Source organism: Cebidichthys violaceus, unplaced genomic scaffold, assembly GCF_023349555.1.
Source record: "Cebidichthys violaceus isolate CVI_PGR_0920_01 unplaced genomic scaffold, fCebVio1.0.p SCAF_10, whole genome shotgun sequence".
Classification (NCBI taxonomy): Eukaryota; Metazoa; Chordata; class Actinopteri; order Perciformes; family Stichaeidae; genus Cebidichthys; species Cebidichthys violaceus.
In genome coordinates this window covers 15,985,778-16,007,275 of record NW_027176263.1, presented here as the reverse complement: position 1 = coordinate 16,007,275, position 21,498 = coordinate 15,985,778, and the positions used below count along the sequence as shown (strand labels likewise).

Sequence of the window (21,498 nt, the reverse complement as noted above, 5' to 3'; positions counted from 1 at the left end):
GACCCGACAGCAAACGGCTAACTGCAGTCGAACCGTGATCATCCTACACGCTTTGTACCACAACCTTTGTTAATACCAGGACAGTGATAAAACATGGAGGCATCTCAAAAGTGAGCAAACTGAGGCATCCTAAATTGTTTTCTGATCCCCGTGGGGAAATATTTGAACTCAACAGCTCTTGTAAACGCGCGTGACAAATACAGGAGTAGGTACAAATGTGTGTGTGTATGCTATAATATACAGCACATGGAGAGAAATACAAATAAAGTAATTCAATAACACTAATTTGTGCAGTAAAAACATTCAATCTAAAACTAGTGTGAATAAATACTAATTGTTGATATGAAATGAAAGTTCTGTTTTGTGTAGCAGCTAGACCTTTTTTGACAGAAGGAAAGACAATAATGATAAGTAAGGATCGACAATCTCTTTTATTGGCCAAGTATGTGTACAATAACAATTTTACACGGTTTCTTTGAACTGCGCTCAATTTATTTGGACAAAATGATATCTTCAGTTCTGGTTGTGCTGATGTTGTAGTCTGTCCCTGTCCAGTTTGAATCCAAACCACACAGTGATGGATATGCAGAGAACACACTGGATTATCACAGTGTAGAACTGGAGCAGCAGTTTCTCAGCCAGGTTGAACTTCCACAACACAATTTCAGGCACATGCCTGACATAGGTAGTCCTGATCCGCGGCGGGATGGCCTACGCATCCCTGGTGAAACCAGAGTTTGCAGGTGGTGCGCTCAATCTGAAAGTGAAAAATATTACCATTAGTATTTTCTTACATTTTGTCTGGTTCACATCACTTATCCAGATCAGGATGTAAAATTAAGCTATTTTAATTCATTAAACAGTCATTCCTTATACTCCTGTGGCATTGTATGAATCGCAGATACTGTGTGTAAATTTTAGCTGTGGTCCTGTCTGTGTTCCTTCAGCTGCTCCAGTGTCCTCCGAAAGTGCAAAGACATGCAAGTTAGGTGAATTAAACTATACATTTTCAGTCGCCGTATAGGAATGTGAGTGTTCACCCGGTGATGTTGAGGTAAGGTGCACCCCAGTCTTCCAGCCAAATGTTGTTGGTCAGGATATAAATGAATCTTCTTACCCACTCGTCTATCTCAGCCCCTGAGCTGAGCTCCCCACAAGCCTGACACAGCTGGGATAGGTCATCTGTAAAAATGATACTGTTATTAATGTCGGTTAATGCCGACACAGAAACTACATTTATGTATACCTGTTAGAGTCCTGCATACCTGCGTTATTCAGCAGAGTCACTGCCATGTCCAGCCTCAACTTCGCCACACCCTCACGGTCCACGGTGTACTGAATTGTTTTCTGCAATAAAATCTGCTCTGCAAGCTAAAAAGTCCAGTTAAATTTAGTCAGATTCTTTTTATTTTATAATGACAGATGGCCACAGAGATAATCACATTGTTACCTTGCACACAAACGCGCCACATGAAGTGGCATCCACTTGAATCGGATGATCAATTGTGGAGCATGTCCATCTCCCAACTGCTGGACACTTCTTACGGACTAGTGCTCTCCAAAGACATCACAGATTGATTACAGGGAGCCATTTGAACAAACATAAACAAAGCTGATATTTCACTTACCTTGTGACATCTTTGCATTTGTTAATCTGTTCTTCTGTGGCTCCAAATGGGTCGAGATAGAGTGACCGCATCTCCTTAAGATACATGATCTATAGAAATGCAAATACCAATTATAGCCAAGCAGTCATACATCAGATGACTGAGTCTAGCTCTGAACATTTAAGATTACTTACAATGAGAGTCCAGTGTCCTCCATTACAGACCGCTCCAGCTGCCACATCTTGTTTTAAAAAGGTCCAACTGAAAAAAATTTCAATAAATGCAAAACACACTTTTTTTTCCCTCCCATATATACATACACACATTATGTGTCCTACTACATTGCTCTACTCACCCTTCTTAAACCACCTTTGTGTTTTCCCTGCCACAGTGCCGTCATCATATACGTATCCAAAATGGTAGCATTTGCTTGCCTTCCCACCATTGTTAGATATGCATTCATGATCTATGAGTAAAACAGTAAGTTGTCATCAATGTCAAAGTAAAATATCAGTCAAATATGTTTTTTTGTTTAGTTTTTTTTTTTTAAGTACCTCTCCCTCCAACTGCTGTCCTGGGGCCAAGACCATCAGATTTGTAGAAAAAATCTTATAAGGCCCAATCCTTGACCACAGCGTCTCCCCTCTCCTCCCTGTCCATACGTCTTGGATTACTCTAAACATAGCAATGACAGTTATTTGAGAAATGCATAATTTGGGATTGGATTTGGTATCAGTTTACAACCAGTCAGTGGTGGTGTTGATGTGGATGTTTGTGGTGGTGGTGGTGGTGTTGATGTTTGTGGTGTTGATGTGGATGTTTGCGGTGTTGATGTGGATGTTTGTGTGTTGTGTATGAGTGCCCTTTTCTGTGGCAAGGACGTCACTTTTCCCTTCCAGCTGGACAATTTTGTACGGACCCAACGTGTCTGCCTCCATTTTTTCACCTTTTCTTTGCTCCTGTCAAATGTTCTTTAACAGAACCAGATCCCCCACTTTAAAATTGTCCTCCTGGCCCATTTCTCTCCATCTTTTCCGGACCCTTTCCTGGCCTTTTTTTTTATATATTCTTGGACCGCACAAAAAATATTTGGGTTTTTTAGTCCTTCGCTGAGGTCCTCTCGTGCCACCATGCTGCAGACTTTATCCTCCGTTACCTGCCACAAATCACAGTTAGAATGTTGAGGAAATAGATGATCCAAATTCAAGCTTTTAAAAAAGGATCACAACATTAGAGAATCTTACGTCATACTCTTTTGGCACCTCTGAAGGCCCCAAACATCGGAAAATATGGACTATACTTAGTCGTCAACTGTTTTTTGGTGTGGAGGGCGAACATTGTTGACTGGAGGACTCTATCCCATCTTGTCGGGTTATCGACGAATACTTTGTTCAGGGACCTAAAAATGCATAAATCAAATACAAGCATTTGGTATGATAAAGCAACCTATTTTCATTAAGTATAACACTACTGATTACCTGATCAGAACAGAATCAGGCAATCAGTTATTCTATGAAGAGCTGAAATTCATTGAACTATTGAAATTAAAATATACCTCTGTATTGTGCTATTCAGCTTCTCCACAAGGCCATTGGTCTGTGGATGGTAGGGCGAGCACAGGCTTCTCTCAATGCCCAGCTTCTCACACAGGTTATAGTTGACTTTAAAATTTCATTTAGATTAACATTAAATAAGCATGCACAGCAGTAAGCTTACATATTGGGGATTCATAATACATCATCAGTATACCTTATTGCGGAACTCTGAGCCCTGGTCTGTTAGCAGTCTTTTAGGTGCACCAAATTTGTAAAAGAAATCCAGAATACAACTGGTCACCTCATCTGCTGTCTTGCTCTTTAGTGGGTAGGCCTCTGCCCATTTGGTGAAATAATCAACCATGACACATATGTACTGATTGCCACCATCTGTTAGTGTGTGTTTTCCCACTAGGTCCATACCCACCAGTTCAAGAGGCTCCGTTAAAAATGCATAGTAAGATTTGATAGATACAAAAAAAAAAAATCAGCATTTTGTCAAATATACACATGACACTCTGCTGTGCTGTACTTTTGAACCTGAATGTGTATTTAACTTCATTATGTTGAAGAAACCAACTCACCCACTTGCGAATGTCATCCTCCATGCCAGGCCAATAATAGCGCAATATAATGGCACTGTGTGTTTTTTCAACCCCACGGTGAGCAGCACCAATATCGCTGCAGTGAAACTCTTCAAACACACGATTGGCTTCCTCTGCAGCTGAAACTACTTTTGCCAGGTGCTCCGATTTGTTTGTTTTTTCCTCCTGCAGATGTAGTACAGATCTCCATCTGGTGTCTAAATGTCATAGTATTAGAGTCATTGGGAGTTTGACCATATCAGATGATCATTGTGTTCTAAAGTCCATGTGACATGCATCCTTACCCTTTATCCTGAAGGTGTTGGCTCTCCTCTTAATCACATATCTGTCCCTGCTGGTTGACCCCTCAGGATACCGGCTGTGGACTTTAAAATCCAACACTTGTTTAAGGATTGTAGGCTCCATTACACAAATCTCACCTTCACTTCAATTACTGTAACTCTATATTACTGTTGATCACTGTTGCTGTCTGTTATCGTCATTAACAAACTCCTCACAAACGCACAAAGTTGTGACACGTTACACCACCTTATATACCATGCCCTAATCATTGCAGTTGTCTACACCTGCTGCACGTAGTTAATAAATGAATGCCTCTTGAACACCAAACGAGAGTTAATAGTCATGTCTCATCTAGATAATAATAATAAAAACATTCATTTGTGTCGCACTTTTCAAGCTGGGAGCGCAACGTGCTTTCCATAGACAGCAGATCATTACCAAAAACACGACAAGAAATAAAAACCGCAACATAAAAGCACACAATTAAAGACCGTATAAAATACATTTGCAGATGAATCATCCCAAAGCATGTTAGGTAGGACAGGTGAAACTATTAAAATAAACTTAAAATCAAGTGGTTGCGCAACAGAGCTGTATTTAAAATACAAATCAATAAAACAGTGTCTTAAGGATGAATGTGTGCTAATTAGTGTGAGGAATTTAAAGTTAAAAAGCAATGTTAGTACGTTTAACCTAGCACACCTAGTGGTGGATATAATGTTATAACACAGGGGTCACTAATAGGCGGACCACGGTCCGGATCCGGACCCAGACACCGTTGTATCCGGACTCAGGACCGAAAACCGATAGATAATTGAGAATTATTACATTTTGACGGAACGCTTTTATTTTAACCGGCACAGCTTTTCCAGCCTTTACGGCACTTATTCAGCGGCGTAAATTACATCACGTGATGCAGCTCAGCCAATCAAATATGGGTATTCTGACAAGTTTCCTGACTTGAGTGAAATGTAGACACACAGGGAGATGAGGAAAGAGAATGAGGAGTATTATTACGTGAGTCAGAGAAGTTATTTCACATGACGTTCTCCAAAGAGAGAAAAGTGGTCAGAGAGACCAGAGTCTTTAACCAACAATGAACAGACTCTTTCATAGGTTCATTCTTCACATGGACAGTTTAAAACCAGTGTGTCTCATATGTTCAGAGACCGTGACGATTATTAAAGCGGTAATGTGAAGCGCCACTACGAGACAAAACACAACTCTTTTGAGCAAACGTACCCACTCACATCTGAAAAGAAGACAGAAAATAAACCTAAGAGCCCAATATGATCAGAATCCTAACACATGAATTCATTGACCAACTATGATGTTAACAGAGATAATAGAGCTGAAACAAGTAGTTTAATAACCACAGATAAAGTCCATGCTCACACATTTCTCTTGTTAGAAGATGAGAAAAATATAATATCGTGTCTTTTTTGATTGACATCACTTCACACCTGAATGAACTGAATTTAAAGCTGCAGAGCAATTCAGTGAAATACATTTTTCTAAAATGAATTACTTCATTTTAACCTGAGGTGAAATGATTTTGTAACTATGCACCATTTCCTCTGAAATCTAATCTGAAATTACAAATTGTCTCATGAATGTGATTAGAAGTTAGCTCATACATGCGATTTTGAAGAGCTTTAATTTTGGAAAGCTACATCAGAATGTCCTGGTTCTCTCTGAGTGAGACCTTGAGGTGGTCTGCTATCAACCTGAGGTGAAATGATTTTGTAACTATGCATTATTTGCTCTAACCATCTCGACCCCTTAGGTCGTCTGGGACCGGTCTACTTTCTGTTCCCAGAGTCAGAACTAAACATGGAGAAGCAGCGTTCAGTTTTTCTGCTCCACATATCTGGAACAAAGTCCCAGAAAGCTGCAGGTCTGCTGAGACCCTCAGCTCCTTTAAATCCAGACTGAAGACTTCGTTTGCTGCTGCCTTTGATTGAACCACATTCAAGGATATTAATCAATTTCTGCATTTTACTACTGTATTTTATTTCTTAAACTGCACTGCAACTATTATTCTGGTTTTTTTTTTTTTAGCTTTTTAGTGTTTTAATGACTGTTTTTAATGTTTCAATGAATGTTCTTAATTGTTTTTAAATCTCCTTTTCTTTTGCCTTATGTTTTGATACTTTTAATGGTTTTATGTGAAGCACTTTGAATTGCCTTGTTGTTGAAGTGTGCTATACAAATAAACTTGCCTTGCCTTGACTAAAATCGAATCTGAAATTAGACAAATTGTCTCATGAATGTGATTTGAAGTTAGCTCATGCATGCGATTTTGAAGGGCTTTAATTTTGAAATGCTACATCAGAATGTCCTGGTTCTCTCTGAGTGACACCTTGAGGTGGCCTGCTATTAAGATGCACATTTTTCAAAAGCTTTCTGTTTTGTCAGTTATTCTTTAATCCAGCCCTTATTTTACTTGAAATGAGAAGAACATTTATCCATGTATTTCCATGTATTATTTATAATCCATCCGCTTAAATGTGTACTTTCTCTATTTTATTTGACAGTTGTTGGCTACACAGAGACGTTGTTACTACTACTACTAGGCTTCTTGAATATATATATATATATATATATATATATATATATATATATATATATATATATGTATTATAATAATAGACCTGTCCTTCCTGTCCTTCTAACTTGTCCTTTAATCATGGTTAACTTAAATGGCATCTTGTTAATGTTTTGTTGTAAAGCACTCTGCAGGGCGGGACCATCAAGAAGCCAGGGTGGGAGGCAAATGGCTGGACTACTCCCATCACATCAACCTGCTGGAGCTTGTTGCTGTCGAGAAGGTGCTGAACCATTTCACTCCACAACTGAGGGGGAAACACGTCATGTTGAGGTGGGACAACACCACTGTGGAGGTGAACCTCAACAGACAGGAGGCTGTCAGATCCCCGGCCCTGCACAGGGCAGCAGTGCCTGTTCTGATTTGGACAGATCGTCACCTTTTCTCTCTTATTCACTAATAGGGAAAACACCCAGTGTCCCCTTTAGCACTGGACACACTAGTCCTGCCGACTAGACCCACCGGCCTGCTGAATGCCCTGCCCCCGATGCGCCTGATGATGCAACTTCAAAAGGGTTCAAAACAGCACCTGTCCATCTTACTGGTACCTCCAAAGAGTCCAGGCACCAGGTTGTTCCTGCGCTTTGCATCACTAGCGGTGGCAGACCCGTGTCCGTTACCGCATCTGCCCACTGCTCTGCATCAAGCAGAGGTGTTTCATCCTCTCACCACCAATTCTGGGTCAGCACCTCATGGTCTGGAGGTTTAAGGGGGAGACTGAACAACCTGGGTCTCTCGGCCCCTGATGTCTACACGTATCAGAATGTACATGTCTCCTCCCCCTAGAGGGATTACTTGACTTGTTTGTGGACTGATGCAAGATGAAGGGCCTCGCTCCACCTTCCTGCTCCCTTGAGGATATCTTGTCTTTCCTGCAGGTTGTTTTTGACAGTGGTCGTGTTGTTTCCACCTTGGGGGTGTTTGCTGCAAGAATTACAGTTTGTGTTCTACATTCAGTCACATTTTGCAGTATGCAAGTCAGCATGCTTTCCTGGCTATTCTAACCCACAATCCTTTGCACAGCAGATATTTGAGCAAGAGGGTCAAAGTTCAAGGTGCCATGTAATGAGGAAGCAGTATGTCCCAGTTGAATGCAGACTGCATGCATCAGTACTTTGTAAGGTAGCTGCAGTATGTCCTAAAAGTAAAAAGAAAAGTAAATGATTTAGAACGCAGCTAAAGACTGATACATGGGTAAGTTGTCCCGCCCCAACAGGTTCAACCAGATCCACAAAGTGGAGTGAAGAATAAAAACACTCTCAGGTCAGACTCTGTTGTCTTAGTGAAGGTATTCATTCAAGATAAACTCTACACAACATTTGCTGCAAAGGTTTCTGCTTGATCATCTGTTCCCTACTGGTCTACATATACAAGAAGACAAGGTGACAAAGGGGCGTGCATGGATCCTCTATCTGGTCCAAACAACATAATCTAGTCTGTTGTCAGAGCAACTCTTTACAAGTTGAAATGATTTTTCCACAGATGCTGAATTTGATCCTGAAAGACTCTTGTTTGAGCTGTGAGGAGGTTTGTGTTCACAATGACATTTGATCCTGTGAACGCAGCTCAGACTGAGACTCAGTCCAACCAGTCAGACTGCATACTTTGATGGTGACGTGAAGACACACACCCTCTCTGATGAAGGGTAAGAAGCTGCGTCACTTCACTTCGTCTGATGGAAGTTTAAGTTGAAGTGAAGCACGAAGCTCCTTTTCTACACAGACCTGCTGAGGACAGAAGAGAGCTGCACACTGATGAAGTTCATGCTAAAAGTTCAGTAAGTGGAGCTGTGATTGGTTGAAATGACGTCATTGATTGTTGTGAACGTGTGATTCTTTAAAGCTGTTTTGAAAAACAAACGACAGCTGGGAAACAAGATGGCCGCCTGTGTGAGCAGGCAGAGAGAAGCTGCTGTTAGTTTGAATGTTGAAGTCCAGATGAAGTGTTGCTTTGAATGATGACACTGATGAAGAAGAGGAGTTCAGTCTGATCTGGGGTCTGTCAGGACTGTTACTGTTGTGGAGCACTAGGACCCAGCAGGGACCAGAGAGCTCACCTGGGCCTTTGTTCCTGCACTGAAACACACCTGAGAGACTCTCTGTTTGCTCTCACCTGCTGCTTTCAATCCTTTAAGTCCACAAAGCTTCATGTTCATTTCTTCATCTGCTTCTCAACACATTTAGTCAATTTTTTGATAGTGTTTAAATGTTTTCTTTCTAACTTCTAACTTGTAAAACACTGTAAATTTATAGGATGAGCATTTGAAATTACATCCTTTGACATGTTGTTAACGGGGTTTAAAAGAAGGTAAAGTGAAGTCTGTTTTATCTCCAGAAATCTCAACTTTAACCGACAGATGTTGGAGATAAATTTAATAATTCTATGAAACCTTTTACATGTTTTCTAATAATAACTAAATATTCTTGTACTAGAGTTTTGCTGTAATGTCAGTGTATTTACAGCTAATATCTGTATTTAATGGTATTTTATTGTAGTAGAATATATTTTATTTTACTTTAATTTAATAAGAACTTCTGCTGCCAGATTTTTTTTACCATTTTAGATAGATTTATTTTTCAAAGTGTGCACATTAATCAGCAGGTTGTAGTCAACCTTTTCTTAACTCAATTGTCTGAGACACTTTTTCTATTTAACTCTTTTCTTCAGACTTTTCTGAGTTAAAGAGGAGCTGAGTAGCAGAGGAAGAATGTTTCCTCGTGTGCTTTGAGTTTTCACTGTAAAAACAACTGAAGCCACAATTAACAAAAGGTTTGTTCACTTCAGTCTTTAGTGTGAGCAGCAAGAAGCCAAAGGGATTCAGCTCACACTGATAGGAAACAGAGAGAAGCAGCAGATACTGGAGGAATGATGTAAAGGAGGAATGAGTGCTGATGTGCTGATCAATGATTGGACTGATGCTTTCAGCTCTGCTCTCAGTGGTTCCTCTACACATGAAGGTACAAAGTGATGTCAATTCAGGAGCAGCTAACAAGGTCACATGACTGATTTTAGATTATTGGACTAGCTGCTTCATGCTCTGACTGGATGTACTTGGAAACAGAGGAATATTTCAAACGTTGAAGAGCTTTTCAAACGCAGTCAAATGTGTGAATGATGTGAAAAGTGACATCATCCCCAAAGAGATGCCAATAAAAAGCCACATGAAGTGTCTTCTTCAAGTCTTCAAACAAGCCAAAGACTAAAGAGCATTGTGAATGTCATTTCTTAGAGATGACTCTGAAGCTCAAAGTGACAACAACATGGAAACTGTCCCATGAGTGTCTTTAGTATTGAGGTGAATGAGCTGTGTGTGTTTGTCATGATGAAGAGAAATAATGTTGTTGTGTTTGTGTGAAGGTGTGGACTCTGCTATGAATCAGTGTGAGGACAGAGAGGAGGGAGTCGCTCCCTCTAAAACCAGCCACACCAAAGCTCAGAGGTGAGATGACCATCTCTAACTGTTCATGACTCAAAGTCTTTGATTCACTGACTCTGTTTCTACACATGTGACCAGAATCCATCAGGGACCACACTGTCCTGGACCTGAACATGGACCTGAACCCAGCTGTGTGTCCATGAAGAGTGACCGGTCTGTGGGTGTTCCTACACTCTTCAAAGATGGATGCCACTCTGTTGATCAAAGGTGAGGATTTCAAACTGATGATGAAAACAAAGTGATGATGATGATGATGAGGATGATGATGTGTTTCTATCAGACTCTCTGCTGTGAGATCTCCAGTTTTTAAACCTTTACTGACTCAGATGAAGTTGTCTGAGCACCAACACTCTTCGTCATTAAAACAGATTCACACTGGGAGCTGCCCAGTACAACCAGTCTGACACTGAGACGCTCCACTGGAGCAGCTGGAGGTTCTGGGTGCCTTGCTCCAGGGCACATCAACAGTGTACAGTGAGGGAGGGAGAGCTACATGGTGGGCTTGGTGAGAGCTGTTGGGACTAAACCAAACTGACTGGTGAAGAAAACAGTGAGCTGAAAGACTGAGCTGTTGATTCTCAGTGGGATCAGCAGGACTAGTAAACCTTTACCACTACAGGGACTCATCTGATCCACATCCAGATATCACTTCATGGACCTTTACCTTGTGTTGGTCTCTGTGTGGACAGACACAATGTGAGCTGATTGTTCTTGATTGAATGACGATGATGATGTAATGTCAGTGTTTCTATCAGTTCACAGCAGCAAAGAGAAAAGTCTCCTGTACCCAGCTGTGAGTCCATGAAGAGTGATTGGTCTAATGGTCGTATCTTTGACTTCAAAGATGGACGGCGTTCTTATGACCCAGAGTAAGTTCTTAAAACAGATGAAACAGATGACTAACTGTTACACAGATACAACTTTGGTCGTCTATCATTTATAGTCTTTGAACTGTCATTATGATCTCATTTCTCATTATGATCATGACATGACACAATATCTTGAACTAATTGTTGTAGGTTTTACATCAGACAGGAAGTAGCATTCTGGATATAATCCTAACTCTAGTTGCAGAGGTCTGGAGACTAGAACGACTCGGAGAAGGAAGTCACCCCAATGGTGCTGTGGCCAAACCCAAATACAGACCCTTTGTTTCAGTGATGTGACAGATCAACAGTATTAAGTCTTGGTACATCTGACTAACAACACAATGGTAGAATAGAAACTACCCCAAATATGAAAAAGTATCACATCAGATGTAATTATAGTTGTTTCTAGTTGTAGTTGTATCTAGTGGTGGAAGGTATAGAAGGTATATAAAGTAAACAGTTTTGCTGTCCAATAAAAGCAGAGATAAGAATGTGTTTAGCATCTGGTTTTCATTGTGATCAATCAAGACAGAACACAACATCTTTAACTACTTGTTGTATTTGTGTTAATGGTACAAACACAATGTGAACTGATTCTTCATGATTCCTCCACAGAGAGGACCAGGAGAGCTCAGAGGTTCCCAGAGGTCAGTCCCAGCAGCATCAAATACACCTGGACTCCATATTTATGGTCTGTATATGTACAACTACTTTTACATCTATTCTGTTCACAATCATCTCCATGCTGCACTTTGTAGACCAGTGGATTGTCAATCTGGCCAACATGGATCTGATTTTTGGTTCCATGGTTTTAGTTTGTGTCATTCATAGAATATTCTGTTCCAGCTGCTGGAGAAGAACATCGTCACTTTTGTGAAGAACGAGCTAAAGAAGATCCAGAAGGTCGTGAGTTCAGATTACCCAGAATGCTTAGAGAGTCAGAGGGAGGATGAGGAGATATTGGATGGTGAGGATGAAGAGCAGAGGAGGAGCAGCAGAGATGCATTTGTGAAGATCACACTGCACTTCCTGAGGAGAATGAAGCAGGAGGAGCTGGCTGACTGTTTGCAGAGCAGTAAGAGGATTTCTCTAAAGATTTAACATGCTGGATAAATGTGACGTTTACTCAAGTCTCAAGAGATGGACCAGAATATATTAATAGACCAGGGACGTGCGGTCAGGGGAGGCATCATGAAAAGTAAAAAACAAATAATGCTAAAATAAAATAAATAATAATATTTCTCTACTGATCTGTGATATAAATGTAATTTCTGTATGATTCCAAGCATTTCAAGCATTTTTATAATCAAAATCGCTGAATTAGTCCTGTTCAAACCGAGAGGAGACAGTGAGGTGAGGCAGCGACGAGTTGTGCCTCACCTTAGATTGCGCAATCCTTCACAAACTGGGTTGAGATTGTGCCTTTTGCTTTCTCATTGTTTGTCACCACTGTAATATCTGTAGACACTTTTATTATACAGTATGTCCTTTCTTTACATCGAATAGGTCATGTATTTCACGTATGTGTAGAACATATTTAGTGTTGCTGATCTGACAGAAACCGCATTGAAAAAGCACAGAGGGGAGGCAAACACTACCTCTGCCTCAAAGAAGGGGGCGTGCGAGAGCCCACGGGTCGGGGTTATGCTTGTTCTGTCGTTGCTCTTCTTCTACACTTCTCTTCTTCTATACTTCTCTTCTTCTTCTTCTTCTATTTTGCTTTGACCACAAAAATGTAAGATTCTATATCCAAGCTTAAAAATGTCTCAAAAAGCAAGGAAATATGACCAAATCAACAGCAATTCAATGTGGGACAGGTGAAGTAACCTTTTATGTGTTTGTTGTTCTCTTTATACATCCGTGGTTGTTACACACATTATCGCGGAATCTCACAATTTTCGCGGGTGGCGCCCGCGAGCGCTCCGCTTCTGAAACGCTCCCAGTGGAATCAAATATGTACCTTACCTATGTCTGTGTAAAGAATGCTGATATGAAATATGAAAAACAACCAGTAGTCAATGTGCAAGCTGCCAATTGAATGGTGATTTAAGCTTCTCTATTGGGTTCATATATTTGTAAATCTGACTTATGTAGTGTCAGTGCCTCACCAGACATGAACCTCACCGCACGTCACTGTCATAGACTCATTCTTTGAGGAAATGACATGTTGAAATCTATTATTTGACTCATTGAGATCTTCTTTGTTGTGTGTTCATTCAGGACTTCTTGCTCCAGTTTGTAAACGTGAACTCAAATCTAACCTGAAGAAGAAGTTCCAGTGTGTGTTTGAGGGGATCGCTAAAGCAGGAAACCCAACCCTTCTGAATCAGATCTACACAGAGCTCTACATCACAGAGGGAGGGACTGCAGCGGTCAATGATGAACATGAGGTCAGACAAATTGAAACAGCATCCAGGAAACAAGACAAAACAGAAACAACCATCAGACAAGAAGACATCTTTAAAGCCTCACCTAGAAGAGAGGAACCAATCAGAACAGTGATGACAAAGGGAGTGGCTGGCATTGGGAAAACAGTCTTAACACAGAAGTTCACTCTGGACTGGGCTGAAGATAAAGACCACCAGGACATACAGTTCACATTTCCATTCACTTTCAGAGAGCTGAATGTGCTGAAAGAGAAGAAGTACAGCTTGGTGGAACTTGTTCATCACTTCTTCACTGAAACCAAAGAAGCAGGAATCTGCAGGTTTGAAGAGTTCCTGGTTCTGTTCATCTTTGACGGTCTGGATGAGTGTCGACTTCCTCTGGACTTCCACAACAATGAGGTCCTGACTGATGTTACAGAGTCCACCTCAGTGGATGTGCTGCTGACAAACCTCATCAGAGGGAAACTGCTTCCCTCTGCTCGTCTCTGGATAACCACACGACCTGCAGCAGCCAATCAGATCCCTCCTGAATGTGTTGGCATGGTGACAGAGGTCAGAGGGTTCACTGACCCACAGAAGGAGGAGTACTTCAGGAAGAGATTCAGAGATGAGGAGCAGGCCAGCAGGATCATCTCCCACATCAAGACCTCACGAAGCCTCCACATCATGTGCCACATCCCAGTCTTCTGTTGGATCACTGCGACAGTTCTGGAGAATGTTTGGAAGACCAGAGAGGGAGGAGAGCTGCCCAAGACCCTGACTGAAATGTACATCCATTTCCTGGTGGTTCAGTCCAAACTGAAGAAGGTCAAGTATGATGGAGGAGCTGAGACAGATCCACACTGGAGTCCAAAGAGCAGGAAGATGATTGAGTCTCTGGGAAAACTGGCTTTTGATCAGCTGCAGAAAGGCAACCTGATCTTCTATGAATCTGACCTGACAGAGTGTGGCATCGATATCAGAGCAGCCTCAGTGTACTCAGGAGTGTTCACACAGATCTTTAGAGAAGAGAAAGGACTGTACCAGGACAAGATGTTCTGCTTTGTCCATCTGAGTGTTCAGGAGTTTCTGGCTGCTCTTCATGTCCATCTGACCTTCATCAACTCTGGTGTCAATCTGCTGTCAGAAGAACAAACAACCTCCTGGTGGTCTGAAGTCTTTGCTGGAAAATCAACACGTTTCTACCAGAGTGCTGTGGACAAGGCCTTACAGAGTCCAAATGGACACCTGGACTTGTTCCTCCGCTTCCTCCTGGGTCTTTCACTGCAGACCAATCAGAATCTCCTACGAGGTCTGCTGACACAGACAGGAAGTAGCTCACAGACCAATCAGAAAACAGTCCAGTACATCAAGGAGAAGATCAGTGAGAATGTGTCTCCAGAGAAAAGCATCAATCTGTTCCACTGTCTGAATGAACTGAATGATCATTGTCTAGTGAAGGAGATCCAACAGTCCCTGAGTTCAGGAAGTCTCTCCACAGATAAACTGTCTTCTGCTCAGTGGTCAGCTCTGGTCTTCATCTTACTGTCATCAGAAAAAGATCTTGACGTGTTTGACCTGAAGAAATACTCTGCTTCAGAGGAGGCTCTTCTAAGGCTGCTGCCTGTGGTCAAAGCCTCCAACAAAGCTTTGTAAGTACAGAGAGTTAGATTAATATATCATTCCTAATTAGGCTGTTATCTTTTCTACTTTTTGTTCATTTGTTCTTCATCATTGTTTCTTCAGACTGAGTGACTGTAACCTATCAGAGAGTAGCTGTGAAGCTCTGTCCTCAGTTCTCAAGTCCCCGTCCACTAGTCTGAGAGAGCTGGACCTGAGTAACAACGACCTGCAGGATTCAGGAGTGAAGCTGCTGTCTGCTGGACTGGATAGTCCACACTGGAAACTGGAAACTCTCAGGTCAGATCAAATTTATTTGTCTTCAATGCTTTAAATGTGTCTCTAAACTATCAGCTCCATGCAGTGTAAACAGCCTTTCTCTTTCTAAATCTTTGAATTTGTTCAGAGGAACTAATCTCAGAGACTAAACTGGTGTCCAAAAGTGCTCTTTGTGATTTTCTGCTTGTGTTTCCATCACATCACAAGAACTTTTTTTTCCACAGTGGGTTGAAAAACAATGACAACGTTTGAAACACAATTTTTAATCACAATACAACATCTCAGGGTCATCCTGTTGTTCCTCTTATTTCTGCTGTATGATGCAATGTTTGATTATAATTAATGAATGAAAAGGAGAAAAGCAGAGGTGGGAAAAAAGACTGAAAACTTGAATGTCTGTCTCTATAGTGACGATCTGCTGAGAGTTTGATGGTTGTTTATTTCTGCTTTACGTAACCGACATGAATTCAGAATATGAAGTTTAATTTTTCATTCTCACTCACTTTGTTCTATCTCTCACTCATTAGCTCTTTAGCTCACTCGTCCTGTTTGCTTGTGTAAAACCAATTTTTTAAGCCTCTTTTTTAAAAACGAGTCAGGAAGACGACAGAATTTATTTAACACTAATAAACAAAATTAAATATCCACCCCTCATCCTGATATTGATACTACAGTACGTACTGTATACAGTAGAGATCAATTAACTGATTTTTTTATTGTGTTTAAAGTAGAACAGAAATAAGTAGTCCAGACTCATTATCTAAGAGGATTTCATTTTAACGCCAATGATATTTTTGTTCTTGTTGATTGTTGTCTCTTCAGATTGAGTGACTGTAACCTCTCAGAGAGAAGCTGTGAAGCTCTGTCCTCAGTTCTCAGTTCCCAGTCCTCTAGTCTGAAAGAGCTGGACCTGAGTAACAACGACCTGCAGGATTCAGGAGTGAAGCTGCTGTCTACTGGACTGGATAGTCCACACTGGACACTGGAAACGCTCAGGTCAGGATTCATCAATATATTGATGACGGTAGCCCATAATCATCCTGTAGTTGGTTGAAGGATTTCATGGTACCACCTTATAGAGATCATTTATCACATTTATTCCATATGTGTTCCACTCTTTAAAGCCAGGGTCAACACAAGAAGGAATAAAAGTGTTAACATGTTTATCCATGTGCTTAGAATGTTACTTACAATAAAGTTGTCTCCCTAGTGCCTGATGCTATTGATAATCAGAACGAGTTGCATCCTTGCGATTCAAAGTCTAACCATACTGATTTAGGGTCTTGTTTCTCCAGTCTTATTTTAGGACTTCTGTTTTTCCAGATAAACATAGATATGGTCCTATGCAGATCTTTAAAATAGCTACTTGGGATGTCATTGGGTATCATTTGCAAGTGATTCAAAATTTGGATTCCCAGATATTTAAAGCCATTGTAAGACAAATTAAATGGAGATATTATACCGTTATCTGGGTCTCTACTGCCTTCAAGTGGTAGGACGGTTGGCCAATATTATAGTATTCCACACATTGCAAACTAATTGGTCTATATGAGGAAGGTTCATCTGGGTTTTTACCTAGCTTTGGTATTAAGACTGTGTTGATTCAGGTAGTTTTTGATTCAGGAAGGAATATTCGTACATTTGACTTAAGATTGGAATAAAAATGTCTTTGAATACTTTATATATTTCTGGGGGAAAGCCATCTTTCCCAGAGGGGATGTCATCTATAGCTTCCTCTATCTCTGTAAATGTAATTGGCTTATTCAAAGCCTCTTGTTGTTGTTCATTCATTTTGGTAGGTTTAAATGTTCTAAAAAGCTGTTTATTTGAAGTGATTTGTAATAATTAATAAATATAGCAATAATCTCCTCATTTAAAATGTTATCTGCTTGAGGTTTTCAGACATGAGACAGAGTTATGGCTATTATGGTTCCTTAAAAGCTTTGAGAGTAAATGTCCTTGTATGTTCCCATATTCATACAACCGTTGTTTTTTAGATAATAATGCTTTCTCAGTTTGTTGGGAGATTAAAGTATTAAGAGCAGCCCTTACAACACTCATTTGTTCGTAGTTTTCTTTAGTTGGATGTTGTTTGTGCATCTATTCACAATTTAGTAATTCTGCCTCTAGGTTTTTCTGTTCAGATATTATTTTCTTCTTCTCTCTGCTACAAAATTAAATAATTAGCCCTCTCAAATATACTTAAGTAGTTTCCCAGAGTATAGAGGGATTTACAGAACCATTGTCATTAACTTCCAAGAACACAGAAAGCTCTTTCCTGATGTAGTCGCAGAATTCTGGGTCTTTATTGCATTGTCATCTATCGGTGTGTACCGGGCTTTGCAGAGTTAAAATGAGACTAAAGGGGCGTGGTCTGATATGTGATTGAGCCAATCCTACAATTTAGAACTGAGGATGCTAATGTGCGTGGAATAAGGAAGTAATCTAGTCTAGAATATGAGTTTTGGGGATTTGAATGTAAAGTATTTTACTGTGGGGTTTTTAGTCTCCATATATCTACCCATCATATTTCATTCATTATCTTGACAATAGTTTTAGAACTCTGACTGAGACCTTTAGCCTGGGGAGATCTATCTAAATTAGGATTCAAGATATAGTTCCAATCTCCACCAATAATGATATTTAGAGATGTGTAAGAAGAGGTCAGTTCAGCAAGCCTAAGGTAAAACAGTTTGGTGGTGAGTTAGGTGGGGCGTAGACATTCAGAATAACAATTATTTCTCCATATAGATGACCATGAATTAATACATAGCACCTGTTTGAGTCAGACTGTACTGTCTCAATGACAAAAGGTAATTGTTTCCTAATGATCACAACCCCTCTACTTCTGGTGGAATAGGATCAGAATACAGCTGACCTACTCAGTCTTTGTTCAGTTCATCATGCTCCTTTTTACTTAAATGGGTCTCCTGTAGTAAAGCAATATCTGCTCTCTCTTTTTAAAGATACTTCAGTATTTTCCTCTTTTTGATTGGATGATTGACACCTTTGATGTTCCAGCTGTGGATTCTCAGTTCTTCAGATCTTGGCACGATCCATTATGAATTTGGGGAAAAGTAATTTGCTGAACTGTTTTTAATTCCATATCGATCAGTTTTTCGTGAATAGGCCGCGTTTTGACCCTAAGGGGAAGATGATATAAATCACAATAAAAACAAATTGACAAGAGAACGGAAATATAAAACATAAAACACAACATATTCCCTTTGCCCTCCCTGAAGCTCCAACTTATGGAGTTTCCAGATGACCTCCTGCCTCTCACTCTGGCATACTCCATGTGAAGCACATCCACAACCTTCATGCTGCTATTGTCAGTCTCTAGTTTCTTTTACAAAGATAACAAATACGTAGAACCGACTAAATCTATTCTCAGCCTGAACCCTGAAGAAAAATAAATAAATAAATGGATAAAAATATTGTATACTTACTTTCAATCAGTCCTCTCATTATATTCATATTCTTCAGTGGCTGATTAACAAGCCCTTTTCTTACAGAGTTCGGTACACACACCTTATATGTATAGTGCGTATATGTTCTCATTTACTTTCTGCACTTAAATATCCAATGTGCTGCTCTTCTCCCTCAGCATCCGATAATACATCTGTTTCTACTTCTACTCTAATCATTTAAAAAACCTCAAAAACAGAAACTAAAGAGGGAGGGGTGTAAAGTGAATGGTCTACTTAACCATAAGGTTGTTGGTTCACATATGGCTTAAAGTTAATTTGAGAGCGACGTCTCTACACCTCCTGCATAACTCTCTGCACTGTAGTCGGGGTACAAGTGGATCCTGGTGTTGTTGATGAGGAGCTCGTCCTTTAGTCTGGAGAGGTGAAGAGTTTGAACTTTATCCTGAAACTCAGGAATTTTACCAGGATTGGCCTTGGACCAGCTTGAGCTTGTGTTGTGGTTTCTCTGTGTGGGGCTGAGTGAGCTCTCTCCATTACCGGGGGATTAGGAAAGTGTTCCTGACCCAAGAGGTGTAGGATCAGCTGCTGCACAAACCCAATGACATCGTGGCCTTCTGCCTTTTCTGAAACTTTAACGGTACCAATGTTGGAGCGTCTGCTGTTATTCTCCATTGAGTCCGCCTTCTGTTTCAGCTCTTTTCTTTTGCAATGTGACTGATGCAGGTTTTTAAGTCCTCAATGTCGTCTTCGTTGCATATATATATATATATATATATATATATAAATAATAGATGATAATTAATATCAGCGCGGTATTCATGGTTTCAGTAGAAGCATCAAGCCGTGATATTAAGCCTGGTTTACACTGGCTGATTGTGTCCATGAGTGACTGAAGGGAGACTTGACTTTGGTCGGCCATACTTTAGGTTTAGATGTCAGAGGTTTCACAGGTAATCAGCTACTTGTTCACTAGTTTAAAGGTAGTACATCCGTTGGTTTGAACTTTTAGAGAGTTCGATTAAACAAATTGACTCAGCCAATGCAGTGAGACTCACGCACGTACGACCACGACCCGGAATGAACACAACTACTTTATAAGCTGATAATATGTCAGATGTTGTGTTTACAGCTTGTTTTCACTGAACCACAAGTGGACAAAAAAATCAACTGATGCAGGTTTAAACATGTGATTTACTGACTGACTGGTAGAGGAAACTGAGTCTGAAATGGTTGATGATTGTCAATATAATACTGATAATAATATATGTCGTCATGCGTCAATCAGAAGAAGCTCCAGTGAAGTAAAAGAATATGAGGTGATTAATAATAAGTGCTCCATGTGAACATGAAGAACAAAGCTCTGTGTATGAGAGTGATGTAATGTCCATGTTTCCATGCTGCTCTGACCCCCCTCCTCCTTTCAGGGTGGAGCCTGCTGGAGTCCGATGGTTCAGACCAGGTCTGAGGAAGTGTAAGTGTGCTTTGAATTTGATTCATGAAAACAAAGCATCTTCAAACTGTGACATCACTCATTCACATCTCTGACGTCATCATCAAACAGATGATAGATTAATAACTGTAGCTGTATTGTGTCTTGTTCTCTCCATCAGATTCCTGTGAACTCACACTCGACACAAACACAGTAAACAGAAACCTCAAACTGTCTGACAACAACAGGAAGGTGACACGTGTGGAGGAGGATCAGTCATATCCTGATCATCCAGACAGATTTGATCACTGGAAGCAGCTGCTGTGTAGAACTGGTCTGACTGGTCGCTGTTACTGGGAGGTCGAGTGGAGAGGGGGAGTTTCTATATCAGTGAGTTACAGAGGAATCAGAAGGAGAGGAGACAGTAAAGACTGTTTGTTTGGAAGGAACGATCAGTCCTGGAGTCTGGAGTGCTCTGGTGGTGGTTACTCTGTCCGTCACAATAAGACAAGAACATCCATCACCACCACCTCCTCCTCTGGTAGAGTAGCAGTGTATGTGGACTGTCCTGCTGGCTCTCTGTCCTTCTTCATAGTCTCCTCTGACACACTGATCCACCTCCACACCTTCAACACCACATTCACTGAACCTCTTTATCCTGGGTTTGGGTTCTGGTTCTGGTCTGGTTCTGTTTCCTCAGTGTCTTTGTGTTCTCTGTAGGAGGGAGAGTCTCCTCCTGCTAGAGAAACTTTCTCTCTGCTGACCAGATAGTTCAGTGTGTACAGGATCACACACAGCTGATGTTAGTTAGCAGAATGTGGGTAGGAGTTTATCCTAAGGGTGTTTGTAGTGTTCTCTTTCCAGTCTGGCTAGAGGTTGATGAAACAATACTCTGAACAGAGTGATGTAACTTCAACAAGCTTCCTCTCATTCTTGAAGGTAGTACATCTTATGTGTCCAAACAGAACATAATCTGTTCCTTGTCCCCGGCGAGAGCAAGTCTCACTATATTACAACCCTCTCTTATCTCAACATGAACATAGATGTATTATTAGTAATACTATTAATGAACTGAAATAAACACGTCTCCTTATTTTAAACTCAAAGTATCCATGAGTCTTTTCTTCTTCTACTAACAATAAAAACACAAACTTCATGACACTTTTAATGCTGTTGATGTTGTTTAAAGAGCTTTTTAATTATTATGAAAACACATTTATTTGAGAAAACCAAATGAAGATTAAAAATAACTTTACGTATTAAGAGTAGATATAATGTTAAAATAGATAAATGTGATATTTTACTTCATCACATCTAAATACATCTTTAATCAAAGTCCTTTTAAATTACCTTTACGAGAGCTTTCAACCACATCTCATGAGCTTCTTCTCTGGAAAGAGTTTATTTTAAAGTGGTTTGAAGTAGTTTACA

The 21,498-nt window shown here is 40.4% G+C and overlaps 1 protein-coding gene across 1 annotated transcript; it reads left to right on the top strand.

Moving 5' to 3' along the window:
- The first annotated feature begins 9,518 nt into the window (after positions 1-9,518).
- Positions 9,519-21,161, top strand: LOC137885298 (NLR family CARD domain-containing protein 3-like). The gene is made up of 11 exons (XM_068727512.1): positions 9,519-9,594; positions 9,995-10,076; positions 10,152-10,280; positions 10,829-10,942; positions 11,558-11,633; positions 11,789-12,017; positions 13,163-14,960; positions 15,055-15,228; positions 16,030-16,203; positions 20,063-20,109; positions 20,249-21,161. Exons 1-11 carry the CDS (start codon positions 9,519-9,521, stop codon positions 20,785-20,787), a joined length of 3,438 nt encoding a protein of 1,145 aa, XP_068583613.1. The 3' UTR covers positions 20,788-21,161.
- Positions 21,162-21,498: the final 337 nt, after the last annotated feature.